The sequence below is a fragment of the Schistocerca piceifrons genome, chromosome 6, assembly GCF_021461385.2.
Source record: "Schistocerca piceifrons isolate TAMUIC-IGC-003096 chromosome 6, iqSchPice1.1, whole genome shotgun sequence".
In the NCBI taxonomy this organism is placed as follows: Eukaryota; Metazoa; Arthropoda; class Insecta; order Orthoptera; family Acrididae; genus Schistocerca; species Schistocerca piceifrons.
The window spans coordinates 378,841,694-378,862,472 of NC_060143.1; the positions used below are offsets into that span (position 1 = coordinate 378,841,694).

The following is a 20,779-nucleotide window of genomic DNA, read 5'->3' on the forward strand; positions in this document are numbered from 1 at the left end:
AGCTGGAGTCGGGAGCATTTTTGTGATGCTCTCAGGTGACTAAACGAACCCGCGTTTACATCCCTCCTCCCGCCCCCTTGCCCAATGGGGCTATAAATCACCCAGGATAGATATACCACAAATGCTTTAATTCCCGTGACAGGGCAACAACTGTGTGGTCCACACTTTTTTCGTGTATTTAAGCGCAGTGCATTACATTTTCCAAATCGCAAGTTAACTACCTTTGTACCAAACGCTTCTCATCTGCAATTTTCCTACTTGACCTTCCAAGACATTTTCTAACTATGTGACCAACTTGTACAGAAGCGTGTCATTTGAGGGCTTTAAACTGTCAGTAATACAGATGTTTTACTTCTTCTATGTTTGCCAGACGCTACTCTGTTTCGAGCGATGTCTCTTAAGATCGGCATACTGAATTCTGGTTGTTCGTTTTCTGGAGTCTTCAGTCCAGGAGCATTCCTGTTCCTATATATATATATATATATATATATATATATATATATATATATATATGAGATTGATGAAGGGTTTCGTAACTACCGGTACGCTTCGACACAGTTCCGCATCGTCGACTAGTGTATATATATCAATCTGAGTTTTCCGAAGTCTTCTGGATATCGTGAACCGACAGAGGAACCCGTATTTTAGACGATCGCAGCTTGGGTAATAATTGTTGATTCCTACTGAGCTGTTGGGTCTCCAACGAGTATGCGAGTTAAAAATGTGTTCCATAATTCTATAACAATTAGACGTCAGCGAGATTGTAGTACTGCATATCTGTACTGTGACCTTTCTTTACAAAGATCTTTTTTCAATCACGTGGGGCTCTCCTACGCCAGCGACCTATGCGCACTAATGCGATAACACACGCGGCGGCTCGCGCATGTGCTTTTTTTAAACCCGAAAGAAAACTGTACGTTATCTATATATTAATGAAATCGATGACCGCATGTAGAGTGGGTCACAAAGGCGGCTAATATGTTACCCTGACCTCGCAGCGTGACGTGGACTATGTCGTCATCCGGTACCGGCACACTAGCCTCTTTGCTTGCGACTGCAATATGCCACAGAGGACTTTAGACAAATAGCATCACAATATGGTTTTCGTAATTTGCATGTAGCATGTTTTCGATATTAATATTCAACGGATTCCACTGCAGAATTCGCAGAGAATACTCGCTGCTAGCAAAGCAAATAAGTTTCCGTGTCGAAACTTTATATTTCGATGACTGGCTACATAAATCTCTGCAATCTAGAAAGGCCTATGTCAAGCAATGAATCATCGTACCTCAGACTATGTCGTCGTCGGTTCGTTTCATGCATCCGTCCACGCTAGTCTATCCTATGCAAATGTGTACTTAAATAATGCAACCAACATCCACTTCAACATGTTATTGTGGTCAGGCCTTCATAACAGTACAAGTTTACCCCCTGCCACTTCCCTCCACTATCAAAACAGCTATACTTTATGTCTCAAGATGTGTACTATCAACTTACTCCTTTTTAACTTTTGCCATAAATTTATTTTCTGACCGATTCGAAGTACCTCCTCATTAACTATCCAATCTATCCTCTAATATTCGGCATTCTTCTGGTGCACCAAATTTCAAAACATTTTATTCTCTTGTGTGACCTGTTTATCGCTCACATTTCGCTTCAATACTGTGTATTCAAACGTGAGTATGACGAAGGCAAAAATGTGAATAACATTTCGTAGGCAGAATTGAATATTAGTGAGTATAACTCATATCGACGGAGGAAAGGCTGCACACAGCAAACTGCGTAACGAAATTGTCGGAACACAGAAATCTCTACTACGCAAACTATACCACTTACTGTGATTTCTTACCGTACCAATCGTGCATGGAGTGGGAAAAGAATAACTTAAATCCTTCTGTGCGCGTACTGTGATTAGTCTCTTCACTACTAAGATAAAAAAATTGTAGGAATTTTTCATTTCAAATTTTCCAGCAAAAAAATGGCTCTGAGCACTATGGGACTTCACTTCTGAGGTCATCAGTCCCCTAGAACTTAGAACTACTTAAACCTAACTAACCTAAGGACATCATACACATCCATGCCCGAGGCAGGATTCGAACCTGCGACCGTAGCAGTCGCGCGGTTCCGGACTGAGCGCCGCAACCGCGAGACCACCGCGGCCGGCATTTTCCAGCAAACAAGCATGACAAATGCAAATGACTTTATGATTCAGTAAGGCCAGTTGCCAACATTGCAGAACCTAATTTCTGAAACTGGTTGCAGCACAGCTCTTCTTGGCTTTTTATTCACATTTTCTACATCATCTACATCTTCACTGTCAGAGGAAACTGTTATACAAGGACATCCTCTTCTCCTAGCTCCTGGCACGACATCTTAATGTCTTTATTGTTCACCAGTCAGTCTCATGAAGACCAGCAAGACAATCTTCAGTCAAGAACGAGAATTCGTCATCTTCCCAATCAAATTCAGCACTGTCTTTAAGAAAAGCTAATTGCTCAGCAGTTCATATATCATGGAGTACTACACAGTACAGAATCAACTGGCATTTTAGTATTCCAGTACCGAATACGTAATTGAAATTAGTGAACTAACGCACGGATGGTTCCTTGCAAGGTTCTGCACCCTGGTTTTAAAATTACGAACTAGAACGTTCACATTCTCGGAACTGTTTACGGAGAAAAAAAGAAATAATAAATAAGCTCCACATGTGTGGACCTACGGAACGAAGAAGTTAGTCTAATCCTGTTATTGCGGTCCTTATCTGGACGATGCGGAGAGGGTTTCAGTATATTCACAGATTACGCAAAGCTGGTTCCTTGAGCTTTCTAAGTAGGCTTTTACGGTATAACTGAAGTTTTTTAAGCGTATGCTGGTTCAGGTTTTCCAGCATTTCCGAGACCCTCGTCTGTAGGTGGAACAAACCTATCATTCGCGCTGCCTTTTTTTGTACACGTTCAACATCCTCTTTGGTATAGCTCACACATACTCGAGTAATGTTCTACGCTAGGTCGCACGTGTGTTCTGTAAGCAATTTGCTTTGCGGACTGACTGCAGTTTCCCAGCTTCCAGCACACTGACGAAAGTGTGTCACCTGCTTTACCTACGACTGAACCTATATGATCATTCCGCATCATGTCCCTAAAAACAGTTATACCAGAGTGACTGTAGGAGTTGAAAGATCCTAATTATGGAATACAAAATTTTCCATTTCGGAACATTTGTTGAGGTAATACTTCGTTATAGACAACTGCATATGTGAAAAGTGATTGTTTAGCGTCTGCTGGGTTATCAAAAAACAAGAGCAAGGGACCTAACACTTCCCTGGAACACGCCTGAAGTTGCTCACATATCAGTCGACGACTCTCCATAAACAGTAACATGCTGCGTCGCCCCTACCCAATACTGCTCGACCCAGCGGCAAATTTTGTTTGATCCCCTATATGACGGTAGTTTTGATGATAAGCGTTAGTTTGGTAACGAGTCAAAAGCTGTTCAGAAGTCAAGAAATGCTGCATACACTGATCTCATTGATCCACGGGTTTCGAGATGTCATGTGAGAAAATCGGGAGCTGGTTTGGCACAACCAAAGTTTTCGGAATCCATGATGGTTGGCACGGTGGAGATCTTCAGTTCGAGATACCCTCGTGCAATCACTGTAAAGCTATCAGCAATATTAACCCCCCCGGTGACGAACAGGATCGTCTAACAGGCAGAGGTAAGGCAGCGACGGGACGAGCGAGGTCAATGCAATACCCGTGTACTCTCGGGGGGCAGTCGGCGACACCGGTTACGTCCGGATTCCGGAAATATCACAGCCGCCTCTTCTGACCGCCGCTCAAAGCAGGGCCGCAGCAGCCCGGCCTTCGGACTATGACGCTCTGCTCACAGTCCAACGCCCAGGACCTGACAAGTCCACAGTCCCTAACAAAGGAGTTTCCTTTCCTACCGCTCCAAACGCGTGTAGCCATCATAAATACAGCATGTGTAAGGTACAAGCGTCCCCGCGACTGTAATGTAAAAATTTAATCATACAAAAAGTTTTTACAATATAGGAGTTATTCCGTCTTTACGAGTACAAAGTCATTTGGACCCGTTTCGCTTTATTTAAAGAATCTTCAGTGGTTACTTAATTTACAAATAGAATTAACGAGATAATTGTAAACGAAGTCAAAGTTGTTATCGTAATCACTCAAGGTACTTCAAATACAGCGAGGCGCTTTTGGTCCAAATAAGACGTCTTGTAGCCGTGAAACACGAAATAACTCCCTCACTACTTGCAAAGCTGCGACTGCCTCAGAGAGGCCTCGAAAATAAAAAAAGTAAAAACATTTATAAGGGCAGCCATTTCGGCACTGCTGGCGACATCACTGACTGTTCAATGAACTGTGTGCAAAATGATTTTCCTTTCGGCGTTATCACACTAATTACCGACTTAGGCCGTCAACGCCAATGTAATTTTCTCTGTTGTTGGAATGAACTACATAATCTGTTCAAAACTTGGTTGGGTGGATGGTTGGTTGGTTTAAAAGAGAGGGGGGGGGGGGGGGGAGGGACCAAACTGCTACGTCATCGGACCCTCGTTCCGATTAAAATAATTCCACAAGGGTGAGAGCAAAATAATCAAGACATACATGGTTGGCTGACCATGAGAATAAGAAGGAGAAGCCAGCCACTCTGCAACACATTAAAACCTACACCCTAAAAGCGCTAGGGTCGACGACACAGGGACAAAGGACATGATCTCAAACTTAGATCAAATGATAAAACCCATCCTCACGAATAAAACGTAAAACTAAAGCTGCTGTTGAGGCATTGTCGCCAAAGACCGAAGGTAGGGTGCTGGGAAAGTTAAAAGTCCGCCGCAGGGCGGCGGGAAGTGGGCAGTCCAGCAAGAGGTGGACGACCGTCATTTGTGAGCCACAGCGACATCGAGGTGGGTCCTCGCGACGGAGGAGGTAACCATGCGTTAGCCACGTGTGGCCAAAGCGGAGCCGGAAGAGAACAACTGACTCCCTGCGAGAGGACCGCATGGAAGACTTCCACACATTCGTAGTCTCCTTAATGACATGCAGTTTGATGTGCGTACTCTTATGCCATTCCGTCTCCCAAAGCCGAAAAACCTGTGGCGTAAGACAAAACGCAGGTCAGTTTCGGAGATGCCCATCTCCAGAAGCGGTTTCCATGTCGCCTCTTTGGCCAGGCTGTCGGCAAGTTTATTGCCTGGGATTCCGACGTGTCCTGGGGTCCACACAAACACCACTGAACGAAGGGGACCGTTCCAGGGCATAGATGGTCTCTTGAGTGGACACTACCAAAGGATGATAAAGTAGTACTGGTCGATAGCTTGGAGGCTGTTCAAGGAGCCAATACGTAGGAGAAATGACTCGCCAAGGCATGAGCAGTTGTGCTCAAGAACACAAGATATGGCCGCCAGCTCTACAGTGAAAACACTGCAGCCATCTGGCAAGAAGTGATGCTCAATACGTCCTCCATGAACATGCGCAAACCCTACATGACTATCAGCCATCGAACCGTCGGTGTAAACTACTTCATGGCACCAGTACATGTCGAAAGTCGAGAGGAAGTGCTTGTGGAGAGCCACGGGGTTAACAGAGTCCTTAGGGCCATGCGAAATGTCCAGAAGAATCTGCAGCCTAGGTGTACACCATGGAGGTTTACGTTAATGGATCTCCACTTCTGACAAGAGATTGGACGCGAACCGCAATCTTAAGCCCTGACTTGGGCCTCCGATGCGAGACATGAACCACCATGGATGGGAAAAGGAGACGGTAATTTGGATCCTCAGGAGAACTATGAATGTGTGCAACGTAACTGGCGAGCAGTTGTGCACGTATAACCTTCAATGTAGGGACTCCAGCCTCCACCAGGACGCTGGTCACTGGACTCTTTCTAAAAGCTCCTGCTGCCAGTCGAACGCCACAGTGGTGCACTGGGTCGAGTAAACGCTACGCTGTAGGCGCCGCCGAACCATAAACCAGACTCCCAGTCAAGGGGGGATTGAACAACGGCTCTGTAGAGCTGCAGCAGCGTAGAGAGATCTGCACCCCAGTTGGTGTTGCTCAGGCAGCAGAGGGCATTGAGGTGCTGCCAGCACTTCCACTTCAGTGACGAAGATAAGAAAGCCACGCCAATCGGGCGTCGAAAACCTGTTCTAAGAATTGATATGTCTCCACTTCAGTGAGTGGATCGTCATTACGTTAAAGTTCTGGTTCTGGATGGGCGGTACGACGCCGACAGAAGTACATGATACAGGGCTTCGAGGCTGAAAACTGGAAGCCATAGACTACAGCCCATGACTGCGCCTTGTGGTTGGCTCCCTGTATGCACCGCTCAGTAACACCAGTACTGGAGGAGCAGTACGAAATGCAGAAGTCGTCTGCATATAGAGAAGGTGAGACCGACGGCCCGACAGCTGCTGCTAGACCGTTAATGACCACTAAAAATACAGACACACTCACTACAGAACCCTGTGGGACCTAATTCTCCTGGACATGGGGAAACTATGGGAGGCACCAACTTTGACACGGAAAGTACGGAGCGATAGGAAATTTTGGATAAAAATCGGGAGCGGGCCCCAGATACCCCACTCATGTAATGTGGCAAGGATATGTCGCCAGGTGGTGTCTTAAACTTTTCGTAAATCAAAAATGACGGTAACCAGGTGTTGGCGTCTGGAAAAGACTGTTCGGATGGCAGACTCTAGGGAAACTAGATTATCAATGGTAGAGGCATCCGGCGGAAACCGCACTGGCAAGGAGCCAGTAGGCCACGTGACTCCAGGACCCAACAACCGTCGACTTACCATACGTTCTAACAGCTTACAAAGAACGCTGGTGAAGCTGATGGGCCAATAGCTGTCCACATCAAGCGGGTTTTTACCGGGTTTGAGCACTGGAATGATGGCGCTCTTCCGCCATTGTGATGGAAAGACGCCATCGCACCATATCCAGTTGGAAAAGAGGAGATGTCGCTTGCAGTCGGACGAGAGATGTTTGATCATATGACTGTGGATCCTATCTGGCCCAGGAGCTGTGTCGGGGCAATCTGCAAGGACGCTGAGGAGCTCCCAATCTGTAAACGGAGCATTATAGGGCTCACTGTGACGTTCAGTGAACGATAGGGCTTTCCTTTCCATACGGCGTTTGAGGGTGCGAAATGCCGGAGGATAATTCTCTGACGCAGAGGCTCGAACATAATGCTCAGCAAAGTGCTCGGCAATTGCGTTTGCGCCGGTAGATAACACGCCATTGATGTTAATGCCAGTAACACCTGTCAGGGTCTGGTACCCACAAACACGTCTGATCTTCGTCCAGACTTGGGAAGATGACGTATGGCACCCAATGGTCGAGACGTACCTCTCCCAACACGCCTGTTTCCGTCTTTTTATATACTGGCGAACGCGGGCACGGAGCCGCTTAAAAGCTATTAGGTGCGCTAGGGAAGGGTGCCGCTATAGAGCTCGCCCACGCTCCTTAATTGCCTCAGATTTCCGGCGACCACCAAGGTACTGACTTTCGCCAGAGGCACCCTAAAGAACAAGGGATCGTGTTTTCCGCCGCAGAAACGATCGTTCCAGTGACCTGCTCAACTACCACATCAATGGTACCATGTAGAGGTGATTCAGTGGTGACAGTAGAGGTGAAAGCTTCCCAGTCTGCCTTGTTTAAAGCCCATCTTGGCAGACATCAGGGGGAATGGTGCTGGGGGAGTGACACGAAGATGGGAAAGTGGTCACTACCACACAAGTCATCGTGGGCTACCCAGTGGACAGATGGGGAAAGTCCTGGGCTGCAGAGAGATAAATCAGTGGCCGAGTAAGTGATATGAGCCACACTGAAATGTGTGGGGACACCTGTATTTAGGCGGCAGAGGTCGAGTTGAGACAAGGAAGTTTCGACATCTCTACGTCAGCCAGTAAGCACAGTGTCATCCCACAAGGGGTTATGGGCGTTAAAATCTCCCAAAAGTAGGAAAGGTTTAGGGAGTTGACGAATCAGTGCACCCAATGTATTCAGGGGCGCTGCACCATCTGGAGGAAGATATACATTGCAGAAAGCTATTTCCTGTGTCGTCCTTATCCTGACAGCCACAGCTTCAAGAGGGGTTTGAAGGGGCACAGGTTCACTTAATACTGAGTTCAGGACATAGACACAAACTCCACCTGACACTATTACAGTCGCTACGGTTCTTGTAATACCCCATATAGCCGCGAAGGGCAGGGATCCGCATTGCTGGGAAGCAGGTTTCCTGGAGGGCAATGCAGAAAGCAGGTGTAAAGCTTAACAGTTGTCATAGCTCAGCCAGGTGGCGGAAAAAAACCGCAGCAATTTCACTGGAGGATGACGTTATCGTGAGGCTGGGAAGGCATGAAGCATGCAAGGAGACAGGCTATGCCTCAGGGTCACTTGCTGCCACCGATTGAATATTTGTATCAATTCCTATTGTGGATGAGGCATCAGTGAGATCCAGATCCTCAGGGGATGCTGAGATCTCCATCTCATCCGCAGGTGAAGAATTGGTAGGGAGTGGTGGTGTTGGGGCCACCAGAGGGCGCTTTTTCTTAGCAGGCTTCTTTTTTTGCTTGCCATCTCGCTTCTCTTTAGGGGCTTGCTGGGAGGACTCCTATAAAGTAGCTTTAGGCACGGAGAAAGACTGAAGCTCTTCGTCCTGCAGCTTTTAGCTCCGTTAGCCACTGGAGAGTGTCTGCTGTGGCATTAGTGGAGATCCTGGGAGAGAGGGCCCCAAGGAACACCTTCTGCGCGAGAGGAGCCAGAGGAGACTTGCTTATCAGGCTGGGTGGGGGGGGCTTGCTCCTGAAGTAGGTACTTTGGGAGCAACAGAAGGAGATTTTTCCCTTACCACCAAGAGGCAGATGTATTCTGGAGGCCTCGAGGGCCCACTGTTCGTGGCATAGAGTGTGGTACGACTGGTACTTGTGATGGCGATGGTAGTATATCTGCAGCATATATGGATGTCAACCGAGCGAGGTGTGATTGTTCAAATTTACGTTTAGCCTCTTGGTAAGTCAACCAGTCCAGGGTATTGTACTCCATGATTGATTGCTTCTTTTGGAGTACTGAGCAGTCTGGCGAACAGGGGGGAGTGCTGCTCTCCGCAACTGATTCAAGTGGGAGGAAGCATACAGGGAGTAATTTCCAGCACTTAAAGCACCACATAGGGGGAGGGACACATGGTTTAATGTCACAGCGGTAAACCATCACCTTGACATGTTCAGGAAATGAATCACCCTCAGAGGGCAAGATGGGCACCAGTAGCAACCCTGTTGTCTTTGGGTCCCCTGTAAACGCGCCGGATGAAATGAACACCCCACTGTTCTAGATTGGCGCCGAGCTCGTCGTCAGACTGCAAGAGGAGGTCGCAATGGGAAATAATCCCCTGGACCATGTTGAGGCTTTTATGGGGAGTGACGAAAACAGGAATATCACCCAGCTGGTCACAAACTAGTAACGCCCGGGACTGGGCTAGGAATTCTGTCTGAATCGTGATTGCACTGATTCTCATCTTGGGCAGCACTCACTTCCCAACCCTTATCCTCAAGATGTTCAACAAAAAATTGAGGCTTCATAGGTAGAAAGGAGTCCCCGTCCATTCTTCTACAGACTAAATACCGAGGTGAATATGGCTCTTCTTTCTGTAGCCCTACGTTCCTCCCATGGTGTAGCGAGCGAGGGAAACGATTTAGGGTCATATCTGTCAGCATTGTACTCGATCTTGCCCTTCTTAGAGACTGATGGCGCCATACGGTCACCAGCAAGGGACAACTTAGTCCGCTTCATTTTGGGTCATCCTCCCTGATGCCACAGCAAAGGCCACTTGGCATGATGGCCGTTGCTGGTAGTCCTGATGCCCCAGGAAGATGGGCATCTACTCCTTGGCATACGTGGGGAGTTTACAGCTCAGGTATCAGCAGTGCGATCCCTGTGTTGTAAGTGTACATGGGTAAAATAACAATAAAATAAATGGGTACATGACACACCCCCCCCCCCCCCCACACACACACACACACACACACACACACACACACGACGGACTGGCTACCGTGCTTGATATTGGGTGCAGAAAAATCCAATACTGTCCTGGGGACGAAAGAGGACAGGAGACAATGGAAGAAGATGAAAGTGTCCTCACCCAAATAGTTGAATTGCAAGTGAAGATGCAAAGCCATGACAAGAGGTTCAGGAGATTGAATCTAAGGGCGCTATGGATAACTCCTGCACCACGTAAGGCGTCCTTCCCCATATGGCCTGCACTTCTGTAGAATTTGGAAAGTGGCAGGTCAAACCATAAAATGGGATCTGAACTTACAAGGCCGAAAAGTGGGAGACTCCTTTTAGTCGCCTCTTACGACAGGCAGGGATACCTTGGGCCTATTGTAACCCCCGGACCCACGGGGTGGAGGGAGGGGGAGGATGCTATAGAAGAATGTTACAGATTTGATGCGTAGATGATAGTACATGAAGCGGCACCCGCAGGGGGGGGGGGTCCAAAAGTATCCGGACATCTGTTAGTGGACATTAATATAGGGTGTATCCATCGTTCACCTTTATGATGGCTTGAATTCTGCAGGGGACAGTCTGAAAGATTATCTGAAGTGAAGGAATGGAAGCCCATTCTTCATTGAGGGCCGAAACCAGAGAAGGTACTCGTGTCTGACAGTGCGGTTTGGAACGAAGTATATGTTGTTCTAACTCATTGCATATGTTAAAACTACGATGACATCACATGTCTCTCACTGGCGGAAACACATTGCGCGCTCGTGTGTGTGTGTGTGTGTGTGTGTGTGTGTGACACGGAGGTTTGTGTCGGTCCTAGAAGAGTGCTCGTCACCGATAAATAATACAGCTAGCCTTTCCACTGCGATCAGGTCGAGACTCTGGGCAAGCCAGTCCGTTTACAAGACGATGTCCATAAATCACTGCCTCGCTGAAATGAAATGATCGTATGGCATTGTTGGCCGGGAGGCCCCATGCAGGGGGAATTCGGCCGTCGTATTGCAAGTCCTTTTTAGTGGATGCCACTTCGGCGACTTGCGGGTCAATGATTATGAAAATGATGGAGGACACACAGCACCGTCCCCTGCCGGGAATCGAACCCAGGCCCCCTGCGTAGTATGCGGAAACGCTACCGCTACGCTACGGAGGCGGACACTGCCTAACTGACGCTACCCTATGATAGGACGCTAACATGAACCATCGTCTCTGAACTGATCCTATGCTGTACGCAGTACACAATTCCGCAAAATGTGTTCATATCAATCTGCATTCAACGTTTTCCTTCTTCACCGCAATAAGGGGGCCGCATCCTGAACACAAAACTCACTGTTGATACTACACATGATGGCAGGTAATGTGCTCCAGGCACTCGCCAAACCCAAAACACTCCATCGGACTGCCACGGGGTGACAAAAGTAGAGAGATATTTAGGAATCTTCACAGGCGATTATCGTTAAACGTACGAGCTATCTCAGGCGCTAAGCTTAATCAGAACACACACACAGCACCGCAAAAAACTTTGGGATGAAAATCTGCACTGTCACCATAGAGGTTTGAAATAGGAAAACTTATCGCTTCAGAACTGCAGTTTGCTACTGTTCACTTTCTGTATAATTAACCTGACGAAATTACCGCTTCAAGTTTTATGCAGTCAGCCTTGAAAAGTGTTCACTGTTTTTGCACCAGTTTACACAGCGCATGTAATTGCATAGAGATGAGACGAAATGAAAGTAAATGTGTCTTATGTGCGTATGCTTCCTTCATCCTTTTCTTAGTATTGCCATTACACATTTTCAAACATTTCCAGCCGCAATTTATCCCTCTGTTCTGCGGTAACGTCAACAGTAACCTACTTCCACGCCTAGCGTTTGTTGGCCGTAGTAACTATCAGCTTTTTGTCTTTATACTGACGCAAAACAATTCCCAGCAACAAATCTTTTTCGACTGGTGAGAAGATCGGTCCACTTTCTACTTACTTTCTTCCGTCTTTACAACTCGACACCTTCGATAATAAACACTGTATATCTACTCTGTACAATCAATATCTGTGATCGCGGCGCGATAATCGTGTCGACAGCCGATTTTAGCAATGTTGCCACAGCCTAATATACATTAAATCTGGAAACAGAAGCAGCTTTCCCCACAGAACGGCTATATAGATAATTAGGTCAAAGCACAGTCTACTGTGGTCAAAGTCCGAGGCGTGGGAAGAGCTGTAAAATCACTTTCATCGAGGTTTTCCGACGAGTGCATTGGGCGGTGTATTGAATAAAACAAGAGCCATTGTGTGGGACAAAGCAGCTTATGGACGCTCTACTTATGGCTATAGCGCTACATTTTTTTTTCTTTCATTATTGGCTTACGATACCACAGAGTGCATACGCCGACAAGAAAAAATATGCCGAAATTTTCCTGTTAAAAATACACTCTACCCCGTGTGGAAGTAGATTTTTTCCGCGGTAAGTGGCAATATACTTTCCCTCGGAGCTGTAACACGTATAAATTCTTTGAATGGTAAATGTTTTATACACCAGCGTTGAACTTTCCGGCACTCCCAGCAAAAAACAATACGTTTTACAACGACCTTTAATGCGCGGCAACATGTAAGCTGCATACTCTGGTTTATGACAGTATAAGCACGAATTCACCAAATATAGCACGGTAGCTTCCGTACACAGAACACCGAAGTATAGTAAATGTGATGCCCATGCTACCATACTGAAACGGTCAAATTAGCGCTCCGAGTGGCCTGGCAGTGAACTTTGAATTCGGAAAAATATGGCGCAATAATGTCTTCTTGCTTTGCGAAATACGACTACTAGATGACATTTTTCACCACGAAAGGCTACGTTTCACACACAACATTAGCCGACAAAAATTTTTTGCTGTTTTTTTTCCGAGCGTGTGCTTAGGCAGGATCCCAAGAGCACAGCTTTATTTGCAGAAGCTGAGTACTTCTGACAGGCACGATTGTAAATTTCACTACTGTGCACCAATCACTTCATGGGTTACCTGGCTGAATATATATTCCGCCGAGCACTTCAACTATTCCATAAAAAGCCGAGTTGGTGTCAAATTGCTCAAGAACTCACCTACCACTTTTTAAAAGGATAATTACAGTTTCGCCATCGTTATTGCATAATTTGTGATCTACGAAAGAACTGGAATAATTATCAAAACTAACCTCGAAGATTGATCTTTTTTTCGTGTTACCCTTTAACATACATCAAACACGAATGTGCCAGTAAAATTTTACATGATGGCATGATTGGCTAGTGTTCTGGGCCTGAAATTTTCCTAAGTGACTGGTCCTAAAAGCGTTAAATTCCGAAACAGTCAGACGCTACATAGTTTAAGAAATTCATCGCACATTCTCACACGTAAAAAAATTCGTCTTGCGTAAAAGGAAATTTACTAAGTAACAACGCTTCTCAAGCCACAATTCCCAATATTTTTCCGCGCCCTCTTAGGAACGTAAACAGTCGTGACGTCGCGCTCATCTAAAGCATTTTGCTGTACGAAGTATCGCATTGTCTTCGTCTTATAGGCTTTGACACATTTTGCTGTCGGCAGACGACTGTATGTGCACCGTGTTTTGTTGTTGTAAACAGCGCATTTTCTTTGCGACTGAAGTTTTATTTTGATGTTATTCTCTCGTTTATGATTTATTGCTGCTGTATTAATCTGCAGTAGCGGGCTAAAGTCAAATTCTTGTATAGAAATTTATCTGAACACAAAAATAATGAAACATTCAGAAACCTACAAAATTCCGTGCTATTTGCTGGTTTTTGTCCCGGATGAAAAAATTCTCGGGTTTTTCCGGATTTCCCGGGGCGCATACACCCTGTACTAAGTTTCTATTTTAGCTGTCAGTCGCACAATGTTTTCCGTCGTAAATCAAGCGGCATGTAGAAACTTAGCCTTGTGGTTTCAGCTGACAGTAATATGAAATACATGCTCATGGACTGTTTTCATGCAAACTAGTATCAAACAATGCAAATAATATTTACAGATGTCTTAAACTAGGTACAACCACCAACTGAACAAAGAAGACTGTCTTTTTTAATTAACCATTTCGGCATTCAGCTGATGTAATTTTGGGCTTGTAAAGTAGATGGGCAGAGGAAAAATTTAAACTTTTTTTTGGACTTACTTCCTCCATTCTCGTAAACTATATTTAATGAGGGCTCTGCTAATATATATATATATATATATATATATATATATATATATATATATATATATATATCAACATCGGGCCAATTCTTGGCGAAGCAGTTAGGAGGTAGCTTAACTTTTCTACAACGAAGGCAGCAATTCTAGTCGCTCCTTGCAGATCCGCAACTATAACAACGGTAGCGCAAAACGTTAAGTACAGCTATCAAGACAGCGTTATCATGGTCTGCAAAGCTTGTTGGATTGCACAGTGTTAAACTCTCATATCCTTACGAGTTTTGTTCAGTTATAAAATACACCAATTCTTAAACGAGAACTACTTTCGAAGACTACAGAAACACTATCTCTGACCGGAGCGACAACTACTAATAACACTCTAGCTACAACAGATTCTTTGCTTTCTTACGAAATGAATATGTTAAGAGTCTAATGTTTACGACAGTATCCTATATGTTTCAAACACGTAAAACATATTAATCTCAGTACACCGGTAACAGGACTTACTTCCCTCACAAAATCGTTAATTTTCTGGACGCCAATATCTGCTCAATGCATTCGTCCTGTGGAGCTTTGTACTTATCATTCGAATACGTATTTGGTGCACACGAGTGACGGAGACTTCCTGTCTGTGTCAGTAACTAATGCTACCTGTTTATGACATGTGTAAACATTCACAGGCTTTTGAGCTGTTTTTTACGAAAAGGAAACTGATGTGGCTAGAATTTAAAAACCGTTTTTAATACTGCGTGCAGTGCTGTGAATGTAACCATTTAGCAACAACAGTGTCAGTGCTTTCGATTTTGAACAGTTATATCTTGTAAAGGTTTGGAAAATCTTGTCTCATTCTCCAGAAGGGCAAATGAGATCAAAGATCGCTTACCACTAATAACAGAGTGCAATCTGTGGAAAGATACGGCCTGTACAATGCCCAAAAAATTACAAACTTTCGTCACATATGTCTAGTGCCTAATTTCATTTCTCCACGAACGCAAAACATTGTATTTCCGGTGAATGTAAGGCCACGACTTGTCGCCAAAAAGTTGGGTAACAACTGATGGGTGTTAATTGTCACTACAGAAACTCGTCAATATGCCACTTAATAAAAGGAATACAACGTGCTGGTTACTAAAGGTAAAACTGAAAACTATGAATACCCATCTACCGTCATAACATGGAAATATGCAAATACAGATACTGAAATGGCATCTGGTTTACTTATAACTAAACCCACTTAATTTCATAATTCAGTTAAACTACAGACTTATAAGGACCACGAGAGCAACTTTGTCCATTGGCCTGCACATCCACATGGTACATTTTAAACGAACTTTCAACACCGCATGGACTAGTCTTTCAAGTAATTCTGTTTGTTTTTTCATGGTTGCGACAGGATAAATGTTATCAGAATAAAATATTGCCTACAAATCTTTGTGGCACAGAATGACCGCAAGTTTTAGGTTAAGTCTACCACTAAATTATATGGTACCAGTAAAAGAAACACAAGAGATTAGACAAGTTTAGTAAAGAAAAGAAGCAGAAACACAGACGACGACTTACCTCGAAAATCTTCAACAACAGATTGACGTAAAGTCTTCTAACTCCAAGAGATTTTCCGATTGAGGCCAGAAATATTATTCCTAATAGAACCATCAGAAATGGTGTTATAAGAAGAGAAAAAGAGAACGATACGACTGTCCACATAGTTGCCACCATCTTTAATAAATTGTCCGTTGTATACTTGACAGTTTAGATTTAACTACATTCGATCACACACAACTTCCCCTAACCAGCGCTAGACCGCAACTGATGAAACTCTCTGGTTAACAGTAATCCACACAAGCCAGCGATATCCCACCAATGTCAACGATACGAGCGCAAGTCTTCAGCTCCTTCCACATCCTTCGTACATATTTTACAGCTTATCTCGGTTTTATAATCTTTCTGATTTTATCGAACAATATTAAACACAAGAGTTTCATCTTACTTACAAGAGACAGTTACATTTTAAGCAAAACAAAGCCAAAGATCACTGCTGAGTTTACGTATTATCATTGCTGATGTACGAGGTGGAGCGGGCGCGGTATTTTGAAAAAGTAGTGCGTACGAAACAATTTTTTTTTTAATCGTCTGATGTCATGCAATTGATACAAGTGATAAGCGTGCAGGCGTTACAAAGCTAGGTATTTGTGTCGTAGTATATAATGTACAATGGCAAGTTCATTCATTCGCACACAAATGGAGTCGGATGTAAAATTGTGGTTGTGTGTCAATGTACGGTGTGTGGTATTTTCGTGCTGCTGTAACTTATTTGTTATTCCAGGTATGAACCGCGATTGAGTGCCAGAAAACTTTTGTATTTGGCCAATTGTGAACTTAGGAGTAACGCAAACATATTGTTCTCCTGGATAGCGTTTCATCTACATCTGTACCGTACTCGGCAAACCACTGTGACTTGGATAGCAGAGGGTACGTCCCACTGTACCAGTTATTAGGGTGCATACGTAGGCGGTTGTAATGTATTCCTAGAGTAATCATATAAAGCCAGTCCTTGAAACTTTGTTGATAGATTTTAGTTTTTTCCTTGAAATATTTTACATTTCTGAACATTTAAAGCAAGTTGCCAGACTCTGCACTGCGTTGAAATCATAACAAGATCTGACAGAATATTTATGCAGCTTCTTTCAGATAGTACTTCATTACAGATAACGGCATCATCTGCAAAAAGCCTGATTTTACTATTAATATTGTCTGCAAGGTCATTAATATACAACACGAACAGGAAGAGTTCGAACACACTTCCCTGTGGCACACCTGAAATTACTTCTACATCTGACGATGACACTCTATCCAAGATTACATGCTGTGTCCTCGGTTCACTCACAAATTTCGCTTAATACCGCACATAATCGTACTTCTGACAATAAGTGTAGGTGTAGTACAGAATCAAAGGTTTTTGGAAATCAAGAAATACTGCACCTACCTGGTTGCCTTGATCCAGAGCTTTCAGTATGTCACGTGAGAAAAATGCGAATTGGGTCTCACATGACTAATGTTTTCAAAATCCACGCTGGCTGGCATTGAGGAGGTCATTCTGTTCAAGATACTTCATTGTGTATGAGATCAAAATATGTTTTTAGCGATTTCAGATGTTTCTCAACATCGCTGGCATAATTTATAAAACTAAATATTTTCCCAGTCCAATGTAAATTTGACACACAGATCAGTTGTTATAGATGGTAAATAACAAGACGCTACGACAATATAGGATTGTGCACAGTTTTTATGATGTGGTGTCCATACTTGAAACTCAGTGCACTATCACCACCATTGTGTTTGCTGTGACTATTCTCTCAATATAATGAGGCAGATCCTTTTGCAAAGTAATCTGAAAGAATGTAACTTTTGAATAATTTAGGCACTCAAACATAAAGTATTTAGCTTTTTCAATCATGAAAGAATTTATTTATCAAATGCTGTTAATTAGTTCATTTCGTCATTTTTAGTTTCACACCAACAAACTAAGTATACAAACTCAAGCAGTTCTACCACAACTACCCTGCAACTGCTTTTTCCACTGTTAATTTATAATTTCTCAGATCTGTGCTCTAATAACCATGAAGAAACCTTGATTGCTGTATTTAAATAGTGATTTCTGTTCCATTGTAAATGCATCAGCCCGTACTGTCTGTGTTAGGTCATTAAAACCTTTGAGCCGAAATGACACCATCCGTGTTTTTTTTTTAAATCATGACAATTTCAGTGTATCTGTGAGAATTCCCTTGCCTGTGCTGCTGAACTACATTATATACTACGCTAGATTACAATTTTCAATCCATACACATTATGTAGCAATAAATATTTGTCTCCATTTTTTTATATTGGTTGTTGATACAGATTTTATATTTCTTCAGTGTCATCTAAAATGCTGTTATGAAGTTCAAACAACTAGGATTCCTGCCAGTGCTACCAACCTGCAACAAATACCAACATTATTTTTGTTATTGTTGTTGTTTTGGTTTCACATTATTTCTTTCTATGTGGTAATGTTATCATGTTGTTTGTAAAACCAACATTTCACCACTGTTGAAAGTGACCTTTATCAGGTGCTTGTTGTAAATACATAACCTTGGTGTAAGCCACTTGCAGTAGTGGCCAAAATTTTGATTTTATAAACATGATGATGTGGTTGCACATCCAGAAACATTTTACTGAAGATGGCGGTATCTACAGAAACCTAAGCCTACATACATATAGGCAATTGCCATGAAAGTGAACAATTATTTAAGCACATAAACAAGACTGAAAATTTGCTGACTCAAAGTAATGTAGGAAAGCATTAACTGAACTGAGAATATAGTCAAAAATATTTCTAAGGTAGAGATAGATGTCATATAGTCAAATTGTCACAATACCTAGTTATTATGTTATGTAGCAATTTGGGCCACAACACCAGCCCAATGTCATATCTAGAGCGTTAGCCACTGCCAACAGTCACAGTCAATGATCTGCCAACATAGCGCAACACCAGCAACAGCACCAGCAGATGCTTCTGCTCTCCAACTTTCTTCTGTGAGTCAGCAGCCACCAAGGACGCTGTCAGTCCATTCAATAAGCTTCCGTGCTAGCCAGAGGGTCAATTGACATAGAGGAGTTCCTTTTGACTATTCACCTGCCAGGCACCTGTATTTAAACTCCCAGCCCAGTTAAGCTGATCATCGGTCTGCCAGGGCTATGTTATGATGCCCACCGCATGATGGCACTGCTGCAAGGTTGATGTGTTCTTCTGATGCCGTCATAATTGCTAGAGCTGGGCTATGCTGTACTTAAGGTGCAGCCAATACTACGTTGTCACTTGTACGAGACTGCCCACAGAGCAACCTGCCAATACTTTATGGTCCGAGACATGAATGGAAGACCTTGTGCCAAGTGCTTCAGCTGCCACATCAGCACCCGTTGTGTTGGCATTCACTGGAGTGAGCAGCCTACCTTCCAGCTGGGTGCACACACTGTGGGCTGTTCACTACGCCTTTTGCTCAGACACAGTGCAACACAAAATGATGCAAGCCATGCCCTGGATGTAATTGTTCAACCCTAATGAAATAATACAGAACTGTTATGTTCAAACTCATGTCTATTAGCAGCCTGTCTCCCACTTGCCTTCCTATGCAGCTACATATTGAAGTCACTCTAGTCTTCCTTGCTATCGTACAAACTCAGGATGCCCCAGATGGGAGACAAATGCCTCTTGACAAACTTCAAGCCAGTTCCTGCCTCTCTTCAGTGATCATTCCAGTCCGGTCCACTCCAGTGAAAAGTGAAGCACATGTGGTGGTTTTGACGGCCATCATGCTTATCTGTACCATAGACCACGATCGATGATGCTTTCTGTTGGTTGCATAACTCCTGTGGTGTGTTGTTACTTGTAAATATGAAGAACAGGTTTATGGGATTGTTATCTCTCGTCTGCAATTGAACTAATTTAATATAATTTTAATGTCTAGGCTGAAATAATTTTAGGGCAGGTCAGTTTTTGTTGTTATAGTCATTATTATTGTTATAATTCATGGCTAAATGAGGAAGTATTGAGTGACAGACCGACAAAATAAGTCAACTAAATTATAAAAAAATGGCTGCTTCCTCGTCAGTTATGTTAAACAGCTGCTGTTTATCACCTATTGGTATCTTAATATTTATACCTAAAAACAAAGATGATGTGACTTACCAAACGAAAGTGCTGGCACGTCGATAGACACACAAACAAACACAAACATACACACAAAATACAAGCTTTCGCAACAAACTGTTGCCTCATCAGGAAAGAGGGAAGGAGAGGGAAAGACAAAAGGATGTGGGTTTTAAGGGAGAGGGTAAGGAGTCATTCCAATCCCGGGAGCAGAAAGACTTACCTTAGGGGGAAAAAAGGACAGGTAGACACTCGCACACACACTCATATCCATCCGCACATACACAGACACAAGCAGACATTTGTCACAAACTAGAGCCAGTGATAATTTTACTACAGCTATGCCCTATTATTCAAGAGATGTTGGTGACGAACCTGGTCAAACTTGAAACTAACAAGGGAAATGGCCAAGGAAACTTTAAGATGCTGCCACCACCCTATATGCTGTTGACTGAAAATTAGAAGTGTGGTCCAACTACACTATGTGATCAAAAGTATCCAGACACCCTCAAAAACATATGTTTTTCACATTAGCTGCATTTTGCTGCCACCTACTGCCAGGTGCTCCATATCAGTGACCTCAGTAGTCATCAGACATTGTGATAGAGCAGAATGGGGGGCTCTGTGGAACTCATGGACTTCGAACGTTGTCAGGTGATTGGGTGTCACTTGTGTCATACATCTGTATGTGAGATCTCCACACTCTTAAACATCCCTAGATCCACTGTTTCTGATGTGACAGTGAAGTGGAAACATGAAGGGACACGTACAACACAAAAGCATACAGGCCGACCTCGTCCATTGACTGAAAGAGACCACCGACAGTTGGAGGAGGTTGTAATATGTAATAGGCAGACATCTATCCAGACCATCACACAGGAATTCC

General features: G+C 43.8%; 1 protein-coding gene across 2 annotated transcripts in view; it reads right to left on the bottom strand.

Moving 5' to 3' along the window:
• LOC124802485 (glycerol-3-phosphate acyltransferase 3-like) overlaps positions 1 to 16,020 on the bottom strand; it is a 225,492-nt gene extending 209,472 nt beyond the window's left edge. For both annotated transcript variants that reach the window (XM_047263296.1, XM_047263295.1), the window contains exon 1: positions 15,768 to 16,020. In XM_047263296.1, coding sequence (XP_047119252.1) covers positions 15,768 to 15,923 — 156 coding nt within the window. In that variant the 5' untranslated portion in view covers positions 15,924 to 16,020. The remainder of the gene's footprint in view (positions 1 to 15,767) is intronic.
• Between the last annotated feature and the right edge of the window lie 4,759 nt (positions 16,021 to 20,779).